The sequence below is a fragment of the Hyla sarda genome, chromosome 10 (assembly GCF_029499605.1).
Source record: "Hyla sarda isolate aHylSar1 chromosome 10, aHylSar1.hap1, whole genome shotgun sequence".
Lineage (NCBI taxonomy): Eukaryota > Metazoa > Chordata > Amphibia > Anura > Hylidae > Hyla > Hyla sarda.
In genome coordinates, this window is record NC_079198.1 from 15,923,799 (window position 1) to 15,948,821 (window position 25,023).

The 25,023-nt window shown below is 41.2% G+C and overlaps 1 protein-coding gene across 10 annotated transcripts; it reads left to right on the forward strand.

The window, feature by feature from the left end:
• The first annotated feature begins 418 nt into the window (after positions 1-418).
• Positions 419-16,674, forward strand: LOC130293468 (toll-like receptor 13). Of its 10 annotated transcripts, XM_056542178.1 has the most exons (8): positions 419-481; positions 1,822-2,001; positions 2,354-2,448; positions 4,892-4,996; positions 7,367-7,456; positions 7,585-7,659; positions 8,949-9,008; positions 13,387-16,674. In XM_056542178.1, exon 8 carries the CDS (start codon positions 13,531-13,533, stop codon positions 16,375-16,377), a length of 2,847 nt encoding a protein of 948 aa, XP_056398153.1. In that variant the 5' UTR covers positions 419-481; positions 1,822-2,001; positions 2,354-2,448; positions 4,892-4,996; positions 7,367-7,456; positions 7,585-7,659; positions 8,949-9,008; positions 13,387-13,530; the 3' UTR covers positions 16,378-16,674. The 10 variants fall into 10 exon arrangements, with proteins under 10 accessions (XP_056398153.1, XP_056398146.1, XP_056398150.1 ...); XM_056542175.1 differs by lacking the exons at positions 419-481; positions 1,822-2,001; positions 4,892-4,996 and adding an exon at positions 2,137-2,261 and having other exon boundaries at positions 7,608-7,659; XM_056542177.1 differs by lacking the exons at positions 419-481; positions 1,822-2,001; positions 4,892-4,996 and adding an exon at positions 2,169-2,237 and having other exon boundaries at positions 7,608-7,659.
• The last annotated feature ends 8,349 nt before the right edge of the window (positions 16,675-25,023 follow it).

The following is a 25,023-nucleotide window of genomic DNA, read 5'->3' on the forward strand; positions in this document are numbered from 1 at the left end:
ACAAATCTCTTCGTAAGTCTCATCCAGTTATTCTGCATGGATCACCCACACATAGGAAATTCAAGCCTGGCCGAGAAAGCTACAGGAACTTGACAGAACCCTAGCTACCTTGAACAATCTTCAGTCGAAATCAAGTCAGTATTAAATCTATTGGGTGAAAAGCACCACAAATCCCAGCAAGGCATCAGGGCTCCCAAAGGGGTTACACTGCATCCTCTCCACTCTGCACCATACTGATGGTGTTTAATACCATCTGTACCCTGCTCAGTAAAGACAGTTATCCGTAACCCAACGTTGGTGTGTTTCTTTAGTACCCGTGTTGGGCCCAGGAGAAGCTGTCTCCAAACCTCGGATCATGTATAGGATAACGGTGCCCTGGCATCACGAAGTGATAAGGGATTTCCTTGCACCCCCGTGGCTACCACATTTGCACCATCTTGGGTGGAACAATTCAAAATAAAGATAGCAGAATGTGTAAAAGGTGAGTAATATACCAAAAAATCTCTCCAAACACTCCTCCTAGGTGATCATCGCATGTGACCAAACCAATGGTTACAAGCCAATCGCAGATAATAAACCAAGGTGCAATGTATTGTTAAACATACAACACGTTTTAAAGCCGGTCCGGGTCCAGGGGAAGCAGCAGGTACCCGGGAAAGCAGCAGGGACCTGAGGAAGAACCCGGACCGGCATGGAAACACGTTGTACATGTAACAATAAATCGCACCTTCGTTTATTATCTGCGTTTGGCTTGTAACCATTGTTTTTATTGCGCCCAATGATCACCTAGGAGGAATGTTTGGAGACATTTTTTTGGAATATTGCATTCTGGAGCGTTTTGGGGAGGAGCAGCAACCGTATCTTCATTTTGTTGTTTCTGCCTTAGGGTAGGGTCACACATATTGTATACACAGCGTGAAATTTCACTCTGCGCAAAATCTGTGTATTATCCTATAAGCAGACATACATTGCTACCTGTGGCAAGGTTTGGAGGCGGAGCCAGCACACCGACATGACTGAGATGCGCGGCCCGCCTCCAAACCTCACTGCACACACAGGGCACTCATAGGAGAATACGCAGCGCGTTTCCTGCTGGCTGTGGATTTTGCGCAGCGTGAAATACACTGCATATAAGCTGATATTTGCAAAACCATGAAAGGTGAGATGTATTTTGTCTTTATTCTTTACCCCTGGCTTTCTAAGAAGGATTCACACAGGGGAGCGCTTGGTTCTTTGTCGTTTGTTACAGGGGTGTAACTATAGAGCTAGCAGAGGTAGCAGTCGCACGAAGGCCCTATAAGCACATCTGCCCCATAAGAGATCAGCATTATAACGGGCAAATGGGGCCCTGTTGTAGATTTTGCATCGGGGCTCAGAAGCAACAAGCTACACCTCTGGTTTGTTAGGGTACGTTCCCACACGGCGTATTTTGCTGCGTAATTTGGTGCTGCGTATTTTCCTACCCATTGACTTCAACAGAGAAAATAAAATACGCAGCAGCAAATACGCAGCAAATACGCTGTGTGGGAATGTACCCTTACATGGGGTGAGTTGTGACATTAGATAGGACAATGTGTGTGATCTCTATTATATACATAGGGGGACATCATTTACCTCAGACATTTGACCGCATACATTTAAAATGCAAAAAAATGGATGACAAAATGGGATTTTTCCATTTCACCAACATTAATAAAAATGATCTAATAAGGTATAAACCTCAAATGTACAACTTGTACCATAAAAAAAACAAGCCCTCATATGGCTATATACCTGCATATGAGTAACGTCTTCTCTGTTCATCAACATTTACATTTTCAGATCTGGTCAACAGATATAAGCAAGTTCAAAGATATCGATCGAGGAGACGACCTTGTCAGAGGCTTCTTTATTATGAAAGTTCATAACAGGTTACATGCAGGGGAGACAGATGGAAAGGACGCGGGGGTATACAGATCAGCGACGGGCCGTTTGCGCGCCAAAGCGCTTCGTCAGGCTGGAGTAAAATATTTTCTTTTCTACAACATTGGGGGAGACTTATCAAAACCTGTGCAGAGGAAGAGTGGTGCAGTTGCCCATAGCAACCAATCAGATTGCTTCTTTCATTTTCCACAGGCCTCTAAAGAGGCCTGTGGAAAATGAAAGAAGCAATCTGATTGGTTGCTATGGGCAACTGCACCACTCTTCCTCTGCACAGGTTTTGCTAAATCTCCCCCCTTGTCATGTATCGTATAAATGTATGAAGTCTCTCAGCTCTTACAGTAAAGAATTCTTTCTGATTACCTCTCTGTCTCTATTTGATTCAGCACAGTCTAACACCTCATTTACTTCTTAGCATCTTCTGGTTTTTCAGTGCAAAGAACTAAAACCAGGGAAGAAACACACGTACAGGAGATATTCTACAAGCTTGTCATGAAAAATACTACAACCAGCAATAAAGGTCCCAGGGTAAGTAATATTTGCAATACAACCTAAGGGGAACCCTAAACTAAAGACCCCCCTAAAAACTGTGACTTTTATACTACTCCGTAGAGTTATTCTTTTTTTTTTTTTTTTTTACTGTAATTTTTATAAAATATTTTTTTATGTTTACAAAACCAATAAGAAAAATAAACACATGAAAATAACATCACAAGGGGTCAAAGACCCAGCCACAATCGGCAGAACAATATGAGAGAGCATAAAGGAAGCCATGTAAGGCCGACATGGATAAACTGAAACAAGGCAAAGCCCCACAACTGGGGTAGGAGCACATGAAGGTCAAAATTCCAGCCATAATGAAAAAATAAGAGGGTGTTAGGCGTCCAGCTAGCAATTACAGGCACATAAGCCTAGAGGGCCACAAATGGGGAGAAGGGCCGTAGAGTTATTCTAACCAAAATTATAAAAATCCCAGTGTGACTCTGGTGAGAATGTCCTATAGGGTGCGCCACTCTCACCAGCGACACCTATTACATGCGTGTCGGTGGGATATAAGTACTATGCTGTGCCGATACACAGTCAGTACAGCCGGTGGTTTTTTTTATGCAAGAAAGCCACGCTGCTATTTAAAATCACACAATATAGCCTCCCCGTTGTTTCGCCAACAAATCGGCTTTGTCATAGGCTCTGAGGCCTTTGACAAAGCCAATTCATCGATGAAACGTCAGGGAGGCTATAGTGTATTGCAAATGAAAAATACTACAGCCACATGAAGGCAACCTATCCCTCACAAAAAAAAAATCCCCAAATCCTTTACCCTAAAACTATCCTTCCCAAAAAAATAAAAATAAATAAACAATAGAAAAAAGATCCCCAAATCCCTATCCCCTCCAGAAAAAAAAAATAATAATTTGAAAATCCCTTACCCTAAGGCTAGGTTCCCACTATGGAATTTAGGTGGAATTCGCCCTTGGAATTTTACTAGGATATTCTGGTGCAGCAGAATCCGCTGCTGAAATTCCGCCACCAAAAGATTGATCTAATTTTTTCTGCCTGGAATAAAAGGACGGCAATGTACAAGCGGCCCAAGTGCTCACTGATTCAGTCAGTGAGGCCGCACTCTGAATCCGGAAATTTTGTAGTGTGAACCTAGCCTTACCCTATGACACCCCCAAAAAAAATCCCCAATCCCTTATCCTTACGCTATTCCAAATTAAAATAAAAAAATAAATTGTGTTACATTAATTAGAAATTTCACTACACAAAAGGTAACGACAACCCTGTAAAGGTGAAGTTAAAGTACAGGGATATTCTTGAAGGTCACTTATGTGGCACATATGTTATCAGAAGAAAACAAAAAGTGAAAAAGTAAGGGCTGGTCCCGCCCACACACTTCCTGTATTTAGTCTCCTCACAGACTCACAAAAACAGCATTATTTCACCCAAAAATATACACGTTTTATTAACCAATGTATATTACAAATATATACATAGAATACTAGAATACCTTTAAAAATCAACCTTTAACTATTTTATAACAAATAATGCTAAAATCAGTATGGGAGGGTAAGCCCCATCGTGGACCATGTCTATGATGGGACTTACCCTCCCGTAATGATTTTAGCATTATTTGTTATAACATAGTTACAGGTTGTTTTTAAAGGGTATTCTTGTTAACACTGTTCTTGTTTACCCCCATTCTGCTATTCACTCTAGCATCAGGAATAGGGACACATCTCATTGGTGACTTAAAGGGGTACTCCGGTAAAAAAAAAATTATTTATTTTTAAATCAACTGGTGCCAGATTTGTAAATGACTTCAATTTAAAAATCTTAATCCTTCCAGTACTTATCAGCTTCTGTATACTACAAAGGATGTTGTATTTCTTTTTGAATTTCCTTTCTGCCTGACCACAGTGCTCTCTGCTGACACCTCTGTCTGTCTCAGGAACTGTCAAGAGCAGGAGCAAATCCCCATAGCAAACCTATCCTGCTCTTGACAGTTCTTGAGACAGACAGAGGTGTCAGCAGAGAGCACTGTGGTCAGACAGAAAATAAATTTAAAAAGAAAAGAACTTCCCGTGAAGCATACAGCAGCTGATAAGTACTGGAAGGATTAAGATTTTTAAATAGAAGTGATTTACAAATCTGTTTAACGTTCTGGCACCAGTTGTTTAAAAAAAAATTGTTTTTCACTTCTTTAAAATCACACACCTTACAGGACCCCAGATGAAAGCCGTGTGTGGTAATGGCTTCCTCCTCTTCCGTTTCGCCAAGCAGCATCTGTTGCTAGGCGCTGCTCGAGCCTCGGGTGTACGCTGGGAACGTAATGAAGCTATTCCATAAAGTTGAATGATGAGTCTATTGCAGAACTGATCTCGGAAACTCTGCGTCTTAATGTATCTGTGTATCTTAACTGTGTTCAGCAATACTACTATGCTTTGGATTGTTCTTTATCTTGCGATTATAGTGGTAATAGTTATCATGTTTTCTCGGGGTGAAGAAGATGTATATAGAAAAGAGGTATCGCAGGGTGAGCTATAAGGGGACTAGGAGGCTAGAGATCGGATAAAAGGTAATATATATCTTTACCAAATAGCTATAAAAGCTAAGCTCCTTAGACCCCTTTCACACTATAAAAATGAATCTGTAATGAACGTTCGTCATAAAAATCTTGAAAATCGTTCATTAAACGGCCGTTAGAAAATCCCATTATAGTCTATGGGATTTTTCTAATAGCTGTTTTAACCCGTTATCGCCCGTTATTAATAACGGGCGATAACGGGTTAAAACGGCTATTAGAAAAATCCCATAGACTATGATGGGATTTTCTAACAGCCGTATAGCGGCCGATTTTCAAGATCTTTATGACGGATGAATTTGTATAGTGTGAAAGCAGCCTTAAAGGGTACCTCTCATCAAAAAAAACTTTTGATATATTATAGATTAATGTATGCAGAATAACTTTACAATTGCATGTTATTAAAAAATATGCTTCTTTCTATTTAATTTTTCCACTTTGAAGAAATGACCACTAGGGGTCTCCCTACCAGTCCTGGCAGCAAGCATTTCAGACTCATGCTGGAGTCCTAAACACTACGAGCTGCCAGTCTGCTTTGTTCACAAAGGAGAACACTCAGAGCTGCCAGCCTGCTTTGTTCACAGCCTGTTTGGCTGTGAACAAAGCAGGCTGGCAGCGCTGAGTGTTTAGGACTCCAGCATGAGTCAGAAATGCTTGCTGACAGGACTGATCGGGAAAAATACAATAGAAAGAAGCATATTTTTCATTAACATACTATTGGAAAGTTATTCAACATTCATTAATCTAAAATATATCAAAAGTTTATTTGATGAGAGGTACCCTTTAAAGATACATAAAGTGCTACTAGGAGGTTATGATGTCGGTATATACACGTACATTTTTTTTAATAATATATATATATATAATTTAGGATTTTTTATAGTCAATTAACAGGCAACTTTCTCTTTAGAAATCTCCTCCCTCCCTCTAAACAGTAGGGAACTGTCAAAAAAAAAATACCTTACAAAACTGTAGGTGTTATTGTCCATACTCAGGCCTTGCAAAAAATGTTCCTTATTCATTGAGTAAAAACAAACAAAAACAAAATTTAGGCAAGTTCGGGGTTATGTTGCAGCTAACTTAAACTGAAGAACGTCCCAACCAGTCCCATTGACTTTAAATACGGTCTGGTATTGAACTGAAGTCGCCATTTAGACTTCTAATGGTGCAATGAGACAAAGTTCGCAGACAGCTATGGAGTAAAGCATGCAGCCTCAATAACTAAACCCCAAGGCCGAAGCCCGGGGTGTAAACCCCTATTGCTTACCCCTTAAAAATTAACTTTTATTATTTATTGTTAAAAGATAATTCCCACAACAAAAAGATTAAAACTGACAACCAGGTGATCCAAATGTAGCAGTAGGTGCATTAAATAGGATCAATGTCCTCTCAAGTACTAGGTAGCCCTGCAGTGGCTGCCTATTCAGGGGATCACTCTGGTGTCGCTTAAAAAATACACACAATTGCCGCCTCTACATGTTTCGCCGCCTCCGCGGCTTTCTCAAGAGGCAATGGTGGCAATGGCAGCGCTCTTAGGCTAAGTATCCACTTGGGTTTTTTGTCTGGCAGTTTTTGGAGATCTACCACTGCAGTTTTTGAGCCAAAGTCAGAAGTGGATCCATAAGGGAGGAGAAGTGTAAGTCCTTCCTTTATATGTCCTATTCACTTCGAATACACTTCTGGCTTTGGCTCAAAAACTACAGTGGTAGATCTCCAAAAACTGCCAGAAAAAAAACCAAGTGGAAACTTAGCCTTATGCCCATTAATTCTTCTTAATGGGGGAGATTTATTAAAGCATTTAATAGATTTTTTTTTGCTTAAAATTGTCACAAAAAAGTCTACTCACTTTTCTCTCCGTCTTTTTGATTGTGTAGTGTCCTAAGCAAAAAATAAAAATCTTGCCTACCATAGCAAAAAGTCATTTTTAACTTGCATTGGTCAGAGATTTATCATGTGCGAAAGTCGCAAAAAAGTCGCATGGCATGAAAAAACTTACAAAATTTACTCCAGCTCAGACATGGAGCAGAAAAAGCCACCTACCAAAGCAAAAAAATATATAAAAAATTTGCTTATGTGAAAGAAATTTATCAACAGGCTGAATCCAGTTGATAAATACGACACACATAAGCAAAAAAATTGTAAGGAAAAAAATTACTAAAAAAAAAGTAATACATAAGCAAACATTGATAAATGTCCCCCCATTGTTCTTGACCAACACTAATTCCCAAAGCCACCAAGCAGCCAAGCCCCTTTAAATCACCGAAAATCTCGGAAAACAACATTCTAACCAATGGCGTACGGTGTATCAATGACGTACGGTGCCGAATATATTTTATTCAGGATTTCCCCTTTAAACATTTTTAGTACAATCTCTATAGATTGAGGGCGTAGAGGAAGTTTTCATTCCTTTCTGGTGACGCCACAAGTGAAGAAGGAGGAAACGCCATCAGCCAGGTAATTTCTAAACTAGAAACTCTCCGCTCCTCACGAATTATGGTTCAGCAGGTAGTAACGTAAACATAGTACGTTTAGATGAATAACCATTTTATTCATTGATCCTCTGCATCTAACTTTGCTAATAGTTTTCTTTCCAACTCTACTACAGTTTTGTGTTTCCAGTTCCCATGAAGACCTCTGTTTTTCCGATAGAACCCTTGGTAAGCTCATCTGGTGGCACTCATGGTATCCATCATGCTTAAAAAAAAAAAACAGCTTGGTCTTGTGGTTTTAGTTGTCAAGGGTCTCAAATTTAGTGGCACAATCTAGCACACCAGACCACAAAATGGGCAGGGTCTATACAAACATTCGATTTTTGAGGTGTTTATGGAAATTGCATGGCCAATTCCTGGGGTAAAGGGGCATAAAAGTCCAATTTTTGGTCAATTAAATGTTGCCAAGTATGCTATTAAAGGGATATTCTGTCCAAAAACATTTTATTATGGGGTATTATGGCCAAAAACATAAGATGTCTGATCACGGGGGGGGGGGGGGGGGGGGGCGGCTGCTGAGAACCCCTTTAACATTTAAAGAAGAGTCAAAGGGGATATGATAGAAACTTTTAAATACATAATCTACACGGTAAAGGAGGAGAGTATATTTTAAAGAAGAAAAACTACCACAAGAGGACATAGTTTTGAATTAGAGGGGAAAGGTTTCTGCAATAATATCAGGAAGCATTACTTTACTGAGAGAGTAGTGGATGCATGGAATAGCCTTCCTGCCGAAGTGGTCGCTGCAAATACAGTGAAGGAGTTTAAACATGCATGGGATAAGCATAAGGCTATCCTTCATATAATATAGGGATAGGTATAAGGCTATCCTCCATATAAGATAGAGATAGGCATAAGACTGTCCTTCATATAAGATAGAGATAGGTATAAGGCCATCCTTCATATAAGATAGGGATAGGTATAAGGCTATCCTTCATATAAGATAGAGATAGGTATAAGGCTATCCTTCATATAAGACATAGATAGGTATAAGGCTATCCTCCATATAAGATAGAGATAGGTATAAGGCTATCCTTCATATAAGACAGAGATAGGTATAAGGCTATCCTTCATATAAGATAGGGATAGGTATAAGGCTATCCTTCATATAAGATAGAGATAGGTTTAAGGCTATCCTTCATATAAGATAGAGATAGGTATAAGGCTATCCTTCATATAAGATAGAGATAGGTATAAGGCTATCCTTCATATAAGATAGGGATAGGTATAAGGCTATCCTTCATATAAGATAGGGATAGGTATAAGGCTATCCTACATATAAGATAGAGATAGGTATAAAGCTATCCTTCATATAAGATAGGGATAGGTATAAGGCTATCCTCCATACAAGATAGAGATATGCATAGGGCTATCCTTCTATGTTTCTTTTTTGCACGGAACTATTGTAGTCAGGGTGAAACTTTTCATCTAGCAGAACTTCCTTATTTTCATTACAGAGCAGAAAGTGTCAGATGAAGGACTGAAAAGGACGGAGCTGCATGTGGGGATCACACAAGGTACGAGACTATAGCACAGTATCATTTCTTACAAGAGAAAGGCAGCATAACCCATTTAGTATTATTTCATTATATAGTGGGGTCTATAGAGACGTGGAGAATTCTGCAGACTCCCACCACCAACCCCAGAGGGAATGGAACAACATTATTAGAGGTCCCCCCCCCCCTCCGCCGCCACTATAGTAGCCACGTGGGCGAACCCTATGGGAAGTAACCCATTGCTTACATGACAAGTGACTATGTACGTTTATAATTTGCTCTTTAATATTCGATTCTTTACCTGCATTAAAGGGCTTGAGGATGGTGGAATCTGCTATAACAGTAAAGGGTCCCATGATGACGTGGTTGCCAGTTGCTGGGAAGAAGGGGGTCCATAATGGGTATTATCTCATCCTACATGGGCAATATGATGAGGGACTTTCTCATGCAGAAAACCCCCTTTCAGTTATAGGTAGTATTACTTGTTTTACATGTCGCTCATTGTGCACATTCTTTACCGTTCATTGCATTGTGACTGTTGTCTTTGTCAACTTGAAAAGTTATGTACATGTTATGTGTATGTAAAAGGTTAGGGAGAAAGTTCTCTGTTAAAGGGGTACTCCACTGGAAAACATTTTTTTTTTCTTAAATCAACTGGTGCCAGAAAGTTAAACAGATTTGTAAATTACTTCTATTAAAAAATCTTAATCCCTCCAGTACTTATCAGCTGCTGTTATGATTCACAGGAAGTACTTTTCTTTTTGAACTTCCTTTCTGTCTGACCACAGTGCTCTCTGCTGACACCTCTATCCATTTTAGGAACTGTCCGGAGCAGGAGAGGTTTGCTAAGGGGATTTGCTCCTACTCATGACAGTTACAAAAATGGACAGAGGTGTCAGCAGAGAGCACTGTGGTCAGGCAGAAAGGAAATTCAAAAAAGAAAAGAACTTCCTGTGAATCATAACAGCAGCTGATAAGTACTGGAAGGATTAAGAATTTTAAATAGAAGTAATTTACAAATCTGTTTAACTTTCTGGCACCAGTTAATGTAAAAATTTTTTTTTTCCAGTGGAGTACCCCTTTAATGTACAATGACACCATGGAAGCAGCTAGCGTGACCAAATTCCCCAGCTAAAACATCAGAAATAAGTAACACCATTCATGGGGATAACCACAGCCATAGGAGCTATAATGTACCATGATATTATGAAATCAACCAGTGAGCGAAGAATCTCAGACTAAAAAGTGAGAAAGAATTATTCCTTCTGTAAGGCTGTATCCCGTTTCTGGACAAAAAAAAATATGTCTCCAAACTGGACCGAAACGTATGCAACCGTATATGCCTCCTCACGTTTTTGAACCGTATACAGATGTCCGTTTGCATACGTTTTAATACGTTTTCCTTGGGGGAAAAAACGGATACGGTTTTATGTTTGTCAACATTTTAAATAAAGTTCTTCTTTTTTAATTGAATTTCCCCAAAAATTCAAAAAATAAAATAAAAAATGAAAAAAAGTATTGTGCAAACCGGATGTAACCGTACGCACATACGGTTCAATATGGTTACCATAGAACTCCATTTTAAAATAACCGTATACAGGTTGGATACGGTTTTCGACCGGGACACAAAACCGTAGTAGACTACGGTTTGGTGTACCGTTAAAAACCGTATAAACCTGTAAATGATGCAAAACGTACACAACCTGATGCTACGGTTGGCATACGGTTTACAATGAAATGTCTATATATATGGTTTGCAATACGGTTCGATACGTTTTTTTCAATGAAACCGGATTCGGCAACCGTATTGCAAAAACGAGATGTGAATGCAGCCTAAGGCTGGGTTCACACCACGTTTTGTTAAATACGGCTCCCGTATACGGTTGGGAGGAGGGGGCGGGGCTTCATTTTCGTCCGTATGCGGTTTCCCGACCGCAGGCAAAAACATAGTCGACCACGTTTTTGCCTGCGGTCGGGAAACCGCATACGGCCGAAAACGAAGCCGACCGGAGGCTGCGGTTCACTCCTTTCGGCTCATAGACATACATTAAATACGGTTCCCCTATACGGCTGAGTGTGGGCGCCGCGATTAAGCCCCCCCCCCTCCTCCCAACCGTATACGGGAGCCGTATTTAACAAAACTATGGAGATTTACTCCTACTCTTGACAGTTCCTGACACGGACAGAGGTGTCAGCAGAGAGCACTGTGGTCAGACAGAAAAGAAATTCAAAAAGAAAAGAACTTCCTCTGGATATAGATATAAGTATTGGAAGGATAAATATTTTGTTAATTTGAAAAAAAAAAAGGGGTACCCCTTTAAAGGGGTACTTCACTGCTAGACATCTTATTCCCTATCCAAAGGATTGGACCCCTGCGATCTCTGTGCAGCACCCGGCATTCTGAATGAACACTGGGTTCCAGCAACAGTGGTCGACCCCCACGATCAGACATCTTATCCCCTATCCTTTGGATAGGGGATAAGATGTCTAGCGGCGGAGTACCCCTTTAACCTCTTAATGACCCATGATAAGCTTACTCGTCATAGGGCCATTAAAGGGGTACTCCGCTGCCCTGTGTCGGAAGCTCCGCTCCCCAGCGTCCGGAAGTTTATTGTTCCGGACGCTGTGTGCGGGCTTCCGTGTTCAGGGCCGCTCCTCGTGTCACAAAGGGGGCGGGCGTGACGTCACGAGGGGCAGCCCTGAACACGGAAGCCCGCACACAGCGTCCGGAACAATAAACTTCCGGACGCTGGGGAGCGGAGCTTCCGACACAGGGCAGCGGAGTACCCCTTTAAGGGTGTATGAAGCAGCCTCTGGACCCGAGCACACCCCATAACTGGTGACTCCCGGCTGCTTTTAGCAGCTGAGAGCTGCCGCTAATAGCTGGCATGAAGTGATTTCCATGCCAGCTATCATAACTGTTCTGATATCCCTGTCAAACTGACAGCTGCATGTAAACTGTTATAAGCCGCATCATTGGTGATTCAGGAGTCAGATCAGCTTCCTGTGAAGAGATTGTCGACCACTGTCATGGCAACCCAAGGCCATCTTAAAGGGGAACTCCGGTGGAAAAAAGTGAAAAAACTAATGTTATCAAATCAACAGGTGCCAGAAAGTTAAATAGATTTGTAAATTACTTCTTTTTTAAAACCTGAAGCCTTCCAGTACTCATCAGCTGCTGTATGCTCCACAGGAAGTTGTGTAGTTATTTCCTGTCTGACCACAGTGCTCTCTGCTGACACATATATCCGTGTCAGGAACTGTCCAGATTAGAAGCATATCCCCATAGGAAACCTCTCTTACTCTGGACAGTTCCTGAGGTGTCAGCAGAGAGCACTGTGGTCAGACAGAAAAGAACTACACAACTTCCTCTGTAGTGTACAGCAGCTGATAATTACTGGAAGGGTGAAGATTTTTAAATTACAGATCTGTTTAACTTTCTGGCACCAGTTGATTTGAAAAAAAAATTCTCCACTGAGTTTCCCTTTAATGCCTTGGTGCCTGCCATGACTGATGGGCTGTACAAGCAGAACGCCAACACATCAGTTCAATGCAATGCAGCGATCAGCTTACATGTTGACTATAGAAATCTACATGGAGGGAAGAGGGAAAGGATTTAGATGCGGAGAAAGACAAAAGCAAAGATAAACATACAAATAAGCTGCTGAAAGCTTTAGTAAGTGTTCTATATTACCTTAGTGCTGGATTTACAGCATACACTGCTAAATAATGTCCTCCATGCCACTTTATGGTGCATAATAGAGATACAGGGAAGCAGGGGTGTGTGTGCGCAATGTAGAAGACATCATAGTAGCTAGCCTACACCTACTAGCCCAACTGAGATTAGACATGGAGCTGGCATAAGGAATAACTCCAGAAAAATTACCTATTCCAGTCTTATAATGACCAAAAATAGGGCTGCTCCTCGTGTACAAACACATCTGCTTATCCTGAACAGTTACCAGAAACAACAGGAATGCTTTAATACCCAGAAGCCATATAAAAGAGGACACAGTACTTCATTGTGACCACCCTTGCTCCATAATATTATATTATACTAGAAAAAGAGAATGTCCAGCGTCAACTCTTGAAAAATAAACTTCTTTATTCAGTTGCCATGGTAAACAGCAGGAACTCAAGTAACGTGACACGTTTCGGCCCACAAGGCCTTAGTCATATGACTAAGGCCTTGGGGGGCCGAAACGCGTCACGTTACTTGAGTTCCTGCTGTTTCCCATGCCAACTAAATAAAGAAGATCCTTTTTCACGAGTTGGCGCTGGACATTCTCTTTTCCTCATATATTATGTGGGCGAGTCCTGGTCCTGTTTCTATTTACAATTATATTATACTGATAGGTATATAGTATGGTCAGCTGACCTCTCTGATATTCTCCTGCAGGACACTTCTCTCATGGATGTTCGTATTAATTCGGAATATGGTGACACCACTCAACGCATCATCCAGTTTTGAGCCATTTTCGAGGACTGAGGAAGATAATCCATGATCTGGTGAACTAAACTCCAGGCCAACTCTTCAGGAAGAATGAAATTTCCCTTGGTCATCGTGGTGTTTGGAGTTCTTTTTGTCTCCGTAGTGACCAGTTTTGGGTTTAGAAATTGCATTCAGAGGTACGAAAACCTCAACACTTTCACCTGCATAAACCGAGGTGAACTGACAATAAACAGTGTTGTGTCTGACATTCCTAATATCGCTAAGTACCTCACTATATCAGAAAATATCATCAAAATGTTACCCAATGGAAGCTTTCGCCACCTGCCTCAGCTTGAGAACTTGAACCTGAGTATGAACTATCTGCAGACTGTTGAACCAGAGGCCTTTGAACACTTAAATGTTTTAACGCATATAAACTTGTCTCATAATAACATATCCACTTTATCCCTTGGAGTTTTTAAAGGACTTGAAAAGTTATCCCAACTCTACCTACATAACAATTCACTTGTCTTCATACATCCTGAAGCCTTTAAACCTCTTTTTAGTCTAAAAAGTCTAAATTTGTCAGCCAACCAATTGAACAATTTCAGTAGTGTTGTTCATGCCCTTCAGCCACTGAAACAACTCACGAATCTTAGCTTGTGTGACAATAATATCGGCCATCTTGCTCACGCCTATTCACTTCCAATAAGTTTGTCCACACTGTTCCTCTGCCAAAATCACCTACAAGACTTGAAATGCCACCAAGATCTTTTTGCGAAGATCAAATATCTTGACCTTTCCTACAACAACCTCACCCATTCCTGCTTGCAAAACGTGAACCTAAGTCATATAAACTATTTAAACATAGTATCTAACCCTAATTTCGACATTCTGACATTTTTGGAGAATCCCACAATACCACCTGAGAGGATCGACTACTCGGGATTAAATTTAAACACTTCTAAAAAATTATCTGTAATGTGTTCCTACTTAAGAGGCAAAGATATTTCTCACTTAAATTTACTCCAGAACAACATCAAGCTTTTGCCAAACAACACATTAGAAAATTGTAGTTCGAGTGTCATGGTGGACCTATCATACAATAGGCTTAAAAATGTGAGCTGCTTAAGGTTCCTCAAGCCCTCCAACTTTTCGTCTTTTACCATTGAACATAACCTCTTAAAAAAGTTAACATCCTGCAACAAGGTGCCCACTTTCCCGAAGCTGAAGTCAATATCTTTTCGATACAACAGAATATGGGCAGTGGAATCTTATGCATTTACCTATGCGCCTAATTTAGAGGAGCTAAAACTGAACATTAACAATATTATTTTTTTGGGATCAAATGCTTTTCATGGATTATGGAATCTCAGTACTTTGCGTCTGGATAACAACCTGATAACAGATTTGTACATGAGTAACTTTTGGGGTTTAAGAAATCTGCAGACTCTGAATCTCCGGAATAACAGGGTGTCTGTCATTTTTGAAAAAGTATTCAAGGGTTTGGAGAATTTGATCATATTGGATCTTGGAGGCAACAAGATTACGCAGGTTAAAAATGGGTCATTCTTTGGAATGAAAAGTCTTTCAAATCTGTATCTGGATTCCAACCAGATTGCAAAAATTTGTGGGGATATGTTCCATGGCGTGGAGACAACATTACAGGTGTTGGACTTAGCGTCAAATAAGTTGCGTTATCAATCTTCCCAAAAATATTATTCACCATTCTCTAAACTTCATAAAGTCTATGACTTAAAACTTAAGAGTCAACAGCCATATGGTCTAACAGCCATTCCCAAAGGCTTCTTTAAAGGCCTGGACTCCCTAAAATCTCTGTCTTTGGGAAATAACAGACTGACCCAGTTAGGGGTCAATGTGTTTGATGATCTCAGAAATTTGAAATTTCTCAGTTTGTCAGAGGACTGTAATGGAATTCAAAACCTTTCGCCTGGAATTTTCAAAAACTTGGGCAACCTAACAGTCTTGGACCTGGAAAATATGTGTATACAGTCTTTAAACTCAGAGATCTTCTCAAACCTTACCAATCTAAAAAGACTCCAGCTAACAAAGAATGGGTTAAAACATATAGAAGTAAAAATATTTGATAACTTGACCAACTTGCAATACCTGGATATATGGAAGTGTCCCCTGACATGTACCTGCAATAATCAGGATCTCAAAAGGTGGATGATGACGTCAAAAGTGCAAGTTGTGTATTTGTATAATATGACGTGTAGCCAAAACCACCATGAGCTCTTCCTTAACTTTGATACCCAAGTATGTGACCATAAAGAGAGGCTAGCATTTTTTTGCTCTTCTTTCTTCTTTTTGTGCCTCTTGATGATCATACCCATAGTATACAGCAAATCCTACTGGCGCCTCAAATATAACTACTTTCTTTTCATCTCATGGCTAAATGTACGCTGGAATTCTAGCAAGGATCTCTACAAGTATGATGCCTTTGTATCCTACAACACTCGGGATGAAGACTGGGTATATGAAACAATGCTACCCATGCTAGAGAGATATCATTCCTCAAAAAGACTTAGGCTTTGTCTTCACCATCGAGACTTCCAACTAGGTAGAGACATTATAGACAACATTGTGGACAGCATTCACAACAGTCGAAAGACCCTCTGTGTGGTGAGCAGGAGCTACCTGCGAAGTGAATGGTGTTCCCTAGAGATGCAGTTGGCCAGCTATAAGTTGTTCGATGAAATGAGGGACGTTCTTGTTTTAATATTTTTGGAGGATATTCCAGACCGAGAGCTTTCCACCTACCACAGGATGAGAAAGGTCATGCTGAAGAAGACTTATATCACATGGCCAAAAGAACCTGAGGCTCAGAAGTTATTTTGGGCCAAAGTCCGAACAGCATTGAAGGGTGGTGACTTACAAGATGATGAAGATGACTTATTAACTAGTGATGACCAAGTCCCCTTCATATCAAACTGAACCTCACAGCCACTGTATCGGTATAGTGTGTTGTGAAGAGATGTGTTAACGTGGCTATTATGTTAGGACTTGATATGATAGGAATTTCAATAAAGGATTCAGATATAAGATCTATTCTTTTCATATACATCTCACTTAGGAACAGGTTACAGCAACACTTTTAGGTTGTGTCTGCTATTGGAGCTAAGTTCTATGCAGGTAAATGGAGCTAAACTGCGATACCAGCCAGTGCTCTTGGACAGGACATTACAGTCCAATCCTTTCTGCATTGTTTCTTGTATTTCTAGGAAAATACAAGAACTAGTCCTCAGGGCCGGTCTCAGCGGCTGCTCTCTGCATGGCTGGATTAAAGGAAAACTGTCAGCTTGCTCCCCCTGCACTAACCAGCGGTACTGGCTGGTAGTGTGGGGGACGCTGATCAGTTTGATGTTTACCATGCCCGGATCCGCTGCGCCGTTCGGACGATATCTTCTATTTTCGGTATATGCTAATTAGGTGCTACCTTGCACCGGCCGGGCTATCTGGCATTCTGACGTCAGTGTTTTTGGCCACAGCGCCACCCAGCTGATGTCAGAGTGCCAGTTAGCCCGGCTGGTGCAAGTTAGCACCTATCTGGCATATACCGAAAATAGAAGAAATCGGCAGGAACGACGCGGCGGATCCAGGCACGGTAAGCATCAAACTGATCAGAGTCCCCCGCACTATTAGCCAATACCGCTGGTTAGTGCGGGGGGGGGGGCGGGGGGGAGCAAGCTGTCAGTTTTCCTTTAATAGTGTGTGGGGATTGCAATGCCTGCACAAGTTTAATATTGTCCCTGGTTTTGGCAACGTACAACTGATGCTAGGTTCCCTTTAAATGGGCACTCTGGTTAAAACAAATTTTTGCTATTGCACTCCTTATGGTAAATAAAACTTTTTTCTAATGTACTTTGTTTAAGAAAAATTTGGTTTTCTATGTTTTATTTATGTTTAAAAAAGCTGCCACTAGGTGTCTCCCTACTTTTCCAGAGCACATTCCCCCCAACTTTTGCACTGACTTTGGACTCTTGCGGGCCTGGCAGAATTCCAAAATGAGGAAATGCAGTCTGAAATGCTGAGGCGGGTGAGTGCAGCCTTATCCAATCATAGCTCATTTCACACACTGAACTGCTCTGGGCTGTGTGAGGGAGGAAATTCTCCCCTGTATGGCTTCAGATGATGTCATGCCTGCTGGGGAACGCCCCTTCCCAGTCTGTGAATCTGACTGAGACTGAGCAGAAAATACAGAGCAATATCAAGGTAGAAAACTAAAAAAATTATAAAAAATAAAGGCAGAGGGTGGATTATCATGATGAGGGTAGTGACCTAGGAGGATAATAACATTTAACAAGATCATGAGAGGTACTCTTTAAATGGGCACTGTCATGAAATAAAAAAATTGATATGTTGTAGTACTTAAGTACTACAACATATCTCTAATATACTTTAATAAAAGTATATCGGGTAGCGGGTGTTCGGGTAGCGGGGTTTGGGTTGCGCTGCGGCCATGTATTGTTTTTAACACAGGGTGCCTCCAGTTTTTCCCCACTACAACTCCCAGCATGCCCTGACATCCAATAGATGTCAGGGCAAGCTGGTAGTTGTAGTGGTGAAACAGCTGGAGGCACCCTGTATAGATGAACTAAGGGCGGAAGTCAGCCCCAGCAGGCATCAGTGCCGTCACGCCTGCTGTGGAAGTCTGCCTGGTAGTGAGCACGCTACCAGGCAGACAAAACTGCATTTTTTATATAGTAAAAAAAATAATTAGGCAGGGAGGAGTTTAGTGATAAATGGGAAATAGGCTGGGACAGAGAGGGGAAAAAAAGGGATGGTGGGAGCTACCCTTTAACTGCATTGAAATTTTACATCCATAGCCCTGGATCTTATGTAGATTTTCCTGCATGCCACAGAGTTCACAGTGTTTTCTAGATGTGGATTAGCCCCATACCATAGGGCTTATAAATGTCCTGACTACCCAACATGATTTCCATGCAGAATTCATGCATAAAACATTGGGACTTCCACATTGGAATAATCCATGACGCATAGACTGTCGCATGGATTCCTATGAATAAGAGAAGGACACTTTTTTTTAGAGCGGAATTGGCTCAGATTCCATGCCAAAATCAGATTTCCATTATGTGGGCTCATTCACACAGGCAGAATATATTGCAAGATGGCAGCTTGTTTTCTGCTGCAAGTTTCTCCATGGCAGATTTTTGTGTAGATTCCGGTGTAGAATATCTTCCAAGGAGAGTCTGTCCCCATTCAAACTCACAATGGAATCTCGCTATAAAATCTACCTGGGTGAACGAGCCCTGTGAAGGGAAGCTCAAAGAGTTGCATGTTTTGTTAGAAAAAACAAACCCCTATTTATTAGATAATCCCCCAGGGGTACAGCTTTAAAGGGGTACTACACCCCTAGACATCTTATCCCCTATCCAAAGGATAGGGGATAAGATGTCTGATAGCGGGGGTCCCGCCACTGGGGACCCACGCGATCTCACCTGCAGCACCCCAGACATCCAGTGCATGGAGCGAACCTCGCTCCGTGCCGAATGATTGGCGATGTGGGGCCGAGGCTCGTGACGTCATGGCAACGCCACGCTCGTGATGTCATGGCCACGCCCCCTCAATGCAAGTCCCTTTATATAGACTTGCATTGAGGGGGCGTGGTCGTGATATCACGAGTGGGTGTAGCTGTGACGTCACAAGCCTCCAGTGCTGCACCCGACGCTCTAAACGAACACCGGTTGCATCAGGGAGATCAGACATCTTATCCTCTATCCTTTGGATAGGGGATAAGATGTCTAGGGGTGGAGTACCCCTTTAAGGAGTGCAGAGGTAGCAGTCACAACTTGTCCTTGGTGCCTAAGGAGGCAATAGAAGGCATCAGTTTTATAAATGGGACATGGCACCGATTTTGCATTTGCAAGTTACTCCTCTAACAATAACTTTAAGGTCCTCTGAGACTGAATAGTAGAAAGCAGGGCCTGACACTAATGTCCTCGACATCCTTATTACAACCTGTCACTTAATATAGGATCAGCGTTGATATATGTGTCTTTGTAGAAAGAAAATGACACGGCCTACATTTCCTGAAGAAAGGGGAGACTGTGTAACTGAAATATGTATGAACCACATAGGCAGCAAGGCACAGAAATCAATAGGACTGCTATTTACTCAGGAGTTTTCTTCATATCCAAGCTGGGGTAGACGTTCCCATAAATCTCATATAATACTGCCGAGCTGTACCAGGAAGGAAGGCTAAACTCTATAAGATGTACAAATCGGAGGCAAAAACAGAAATGTCCTGCAACCAAGGGTAACCTGCAACTGATCAGTATGGTACAAAGTAACAAATGCAATACAAATATTATAGAAAAAGATTTTTCGTTTTTTCCTCCTCACCTTCCCGCAGACCCACATGAGGCTTTTTTTTTTTTTTTGTGCCACCAATTTTACTTTGTATTGACATAAATCATTTTACCATAAAATCTACAGGGAAACAATTTTTTTTTATTTGTTGGGAAACAAAGAAAACATAACTTTGCTAATTGGGGGGGGGGGGGGGGGGGGGGACTGTTCTTCCATTTCTAGTTGGACCTTTATTCTGTAGGTCCATACGATTAAAATGATACCCCATTTATATAGGTTTTGTTTCATTTTCCTAATTATAAATTATAACTTTTTTTTCATGAAAATTAGTATGCCTAAAATTGTCCTCTTATGATCCCTATAACACTTTTATTTTTTTGTATACAGGAATGTATGAGGCTCATTTTCTGCACCGTGATCTATATGTTTTATTGCTACTATTTTTGCTTTGATGGGATTTTCTGATCGCTTTTTATTAATTTCTTTCTGTATATGAAGTGACCAAAAATCTTAATTTCTGGACATTTGTATTTTTTATTTTTTTTTACATTTACGCCATTTACCGCGCAGTTTTATTAACGTTATATTTTAATAGTTCTGACATTGGCGCACGTGACAATACCAAATATTGTTTATGTTTATTTTTGTTTACATTATTTTATTTAAACATTTGGAAAAGTAGGTGATTCAAAGTTTTTTTTTTAGGAAAGGGGCTTATTCACATTAGTGTCAGATCGGATGACACTGTCCTCAATGTTACCCCCACTATCTTTTTGGCACAGGCTGGTAGTGCGGTGTCACTGATGATAATGATACTTACCCTCGCCCGATCCGTAGTCCCATTCATCCTGTATCTTTCTTATTCTGGCGGCAGGCTTGGTGCATGGCGGACTGCTCGCAGCCAGGCCGAGAAGCAGCAGCTGTGACGTCAGTGTGCTCCGGCCGTGCATCAAGCCTAATGCCAGAATAAGAGACGAACGGGACCACAGATCAGGGGACAGTAAGTATAGTTATCACCAGGGTCGCCCCCACTACCAGGTTGTACTAAAAGGTTAGTGTGAATGACACTGATGACAGATTCCCTTTTTTTTTTTGCTTATATTAAAAGGGTACTCCAGTAAAAAAAAAACTATTATTTTGAAATCAACTGGTGCTAGAAAGTTAAACAGATTTGTAAATTACTTCTGTTAAAAAATCTTAATCCTTCCAGTACTTATCAGCTGCTGTATACTACGGAGAAAGTTTAGTTGTACTTTTCCGTCTGACCACAGTGCTGTCTGCTACCACCTCTGTCCATGTTAGGAACTGTCAAGAGTAGGAGAAAAATTCCTATAGCAAACCTCTCCTGCTCCAGACAGTTCCTAAAATGGACAGAGATGGCAGCAGAGAGCACTGTGGTCAGACAGAAAAGAACTACACAACTTTCTCTGTAGTATACAGCAGCTGATAAGTACTGGAAGTATTAAGATTTTTTAATAGAAGTAATTTACAAATCTGTGTAACTTTCTGGCACCAGTTGATTTGAAAAAAATTGTTTTCCACCAGAGTACCCCTTTAAATTCTGTATTTTTTAGTCCCCATAGGGAACTATTAAATGTAATCTTTTGAATGGCTGAGGCTGCATGTACTTTCGGAGCGCCGATTGGACAGGACAGCGATTTTGCTGCAGTGGTCCTGAACAGCTTCCTGAGCTGGCCCGGAATGCTTTTTACTCATTTTAGACAATCAACGTGGATCATAGCGTCTAAAGGGTTTTAGCCGGACATCGACGTGATTGGTAATGTCCTGCATTAGTGGTGGGTCCAGGCTGCTGTTAGCAACCAAGACCAACCGGGTATGAAGCTCGCTTAGCTCCTGCAAGTTTCATACAACAGAAGCAGGACTAGGGCATACATTTGTGCCTGATGTCCTCAATGGGTTAAAAATACCTCTAGTTATCTGCATAAGTATTACTCTGGCAGCAGATCATAAGCATAAGCAGAACTGGGCTTCACCTATCGCAGTCACCTTTTCTTTATCCTAAGTATGGCTCCTAGTACTAAGATACCCCCAGGACTAACAGTAGGGCAGAATTTTATGAAAAACAGACAGTGGCAAGTAAAAAGCATGCAAGCACATATAAATACGGACAGGTAACAAGAATAAGAATAGTATTGTGATGTCCCAGTATGGGATATGCTCCTACAGTCCTGTCTGGTTGAGTCCCTGTACGTCCTCATGGCTCACCTGCAGTGTTCCCCCATAATGTGTTTATAAGTTATATATTAAGGGTAAAGGACCTTTGATATGGTCACATGGTTGTTAATCACATGATGAGGGTTGTCACATGTTCATGTCATATGTTTTGTTACTCAGAGAGCACCAGGTGACCCGCAGCTAGCCTATGGGCTCCTTGCTCAGTCCCCTTTATAAGAGGGGGAGGTCCTACAATCTCTCTTATGTTTCACTTTCTGCTGAGGTCCAGTCCAGTCCAGACGTCTCAGAGCCAGTGTCCAGCACATCTGGAGGCCTCAAGCCTAACCTACAGCCACAAGTCAGTAAGTCATCTCTGTCTGCTGTCACTATCTTCAGTTAAGTCTATATAGTCTGCGTGGCTGTGCTAAAGTCTGTCAAGTCACTGCAAGTCCCAGCAAGCTGCAAGGTCTCCCCTGTGTTACCGGTCACCTCTCTGGGATCCTGGCCTAGCTGTAAAGACTATTACCATCTGTCTACCTCAGTAAAAGCTACCGTTAACCCTGACCTGGCCTTGGACTATTATTTGCCCTGCCTAACCTAGGACTAGCGGTGCTACCTTCGGGTGGTTACTTAGGCAAACCACGCCCTGGCATCACGAACATGAAGGGGTTAACACCATCTGCCCCTGGGCAATACCATCTGCCCCTACACCTCACACCACACCCCGACACTACAGTATCATACCAGTAGATGGCAGGAATAGGTATGATAGAATGAATGATGGCACAAACTAATAAAGATGATGGTGGTCAGTAATCTAGCAGAGGATGGGGAACAGGAATATTTACAAAAACTGACCCTATCTAACTATCTCTAATCTTTCCCTAGAGCTTTTCTACTAAGATACTAAACTAAACACCAGACACAACTAAGCTTCATTGTCTCTGAAACTATCTCTATGATAACAACAAGCAAGCACTAGGACCCAGAGGCAAAACGAAGCTGGGCAGAAAAAAAATGCAGAAACACGTAAACTAGAATAAAGAAGCAAATAGAACAAAATTAGACTAGAACGTGAAATAGAAAACACAATGAACACTGTAAACAAATACAAAGAGCATGCACTATAGTCCACACAGTACTGCAAGAGCCAAGGATATTTAAAGAGATGCAAGCAAGGAAATACACTCTAAACTAACTCGGAGCAGAGCAGTGAAGATCATCTATTAGAAGAAGACAGAATAGCATAATAATTCACTGCAAGTTGCCAACCACTGGTGTGCAGCATGTCCAGGGGATATCCAATAGAGATGAGCGAACTTACAGTAAATTCGATACGTCACGAACTTCTCAGCTCGGCGGTTGCTGACTTTTCCTGCATAAATTAGTTCAGCTTTCCGGTGCTCCGGTGGGCTGGAAAAGGTGGATACAGTCCTAAGAAAGAGTCTCCTTGGACTGTATCCACCTTTTCCAGCCCACCGGAGCACCTGAAAGCTGAACTAATTTATGCAGGAAAAGTCATCAACTGCCGAGCTGAGAAGTTCGTGACGAATCGAATTTACTGTAAGTTCGCTCATCTCTAATATCCAACATTGGGCTTGGGTCTCTGCTCCAACCCAACAGTGTCTGTTCTGGGCTCCCTCCTTTGGCCTCTCTCCTGCTGCGTCCACTATGGCTGCAGTTCCCGGTCTGCCCTCTAGGGGTAGTGAGTGTGGACTAGTGCGACGGCGCATATTTCTCTTCTTTTTTTATTTACGAAAGAGCACAAGAGGGCGTCAACAATTGAAGTCATGATTAGTAAAACACAATACACAATACATAAAGTGCAGGAAATTACAAACAACTTGGCGAACAGTATGAAATAGAACTGACCAGACAGAAATGTAAATGCAGACTGCAGCAGGAGAACAGTCAAACAGAACAGTGAAGGTGCTAACCTCAAGCCAAGACCCCCTTTGGGTTTTATCAATTGGCGCTAGAAATTTAAACAGATTTTTAAATGACTTCTATTAAAAAATCTTAATCCTTTCAGTACTTATCAGCTACTGTTATGATCCACAGCTCTCTGCTGACATCTCTGTCCATGTCAGGAACTGTTCAGAGCAGGATAGGTTTTCTATGGGGATTTGCTCCTACTCTGGACAGTTAATAAAATGGACAGAGGTGTCAACAGAGAGCACTGTGGTCAGGCAGAAAGATAATAAAAAAAAAGAAAAGAACTTCCTGTGGATCATAACAGCAGCTTATAAGTACTGGAAGGATTAAGCTTTTTTTAATAGAAGTCATTTACAAATCTGTTTAATTTTCTGGCACCAGTTAATTTAAAAATGTTTTTTTCCAGTGGAGTACCCCTTTAAGGGGTTTCACCATTTATAGTCCCAGTCCATCATTTTGGGACAGATGGTTTGGTCCCATCAACAGCAAAGATGACTGGGCTCTTCATACCATAAAATGTGATAAGATGAATAGTCATAACCCTAGATTCTAATTTACTTAATGAGAAATTCAGATCTGCTTTTACCCAGGGGCCGCTTTCTTCATTTGCATATTAAGGAAGCGAAAGATCTTGGGAATTTGACTTTATTTGCCTGCAGATAAACATAAAGCTATAGCAGAAGCGACATGTGACTGACTCGAAAATCTCCCGGTGGTTTTCTATTATGAGTAAACATTAAATAATCATGATTTTAATATATCTCGCAGAGTTCCGAGATTTCTTCTGTAATCTCTCCATTGTACCACGTAATCTGCCAATGAGTCTGTAACCCAAGACTTGTGTATTCTCTTCTGTACTTGTGAAAGACGAAGCATATCCATGAAGTTTGGATGGAGCGGAATGAACCATTTATGAGGGATGAATAACATTAAAGGGTACCTCCCTTCAAAAAAACTTTTGATATATTATAGATTAATGTATGCAGAATAACTTTACAATTGCATGTTATTAAAAAATATGCTTCTTTCTATTTAATTTTCCACTTTGAAGAAATGACCACTAGGGGTCTCCCTACCAGTCCTGGCAGCAAGCATTTCAGACTCATGCTGGAGTCCTAAACACTACGAGCTGCCAGTCTG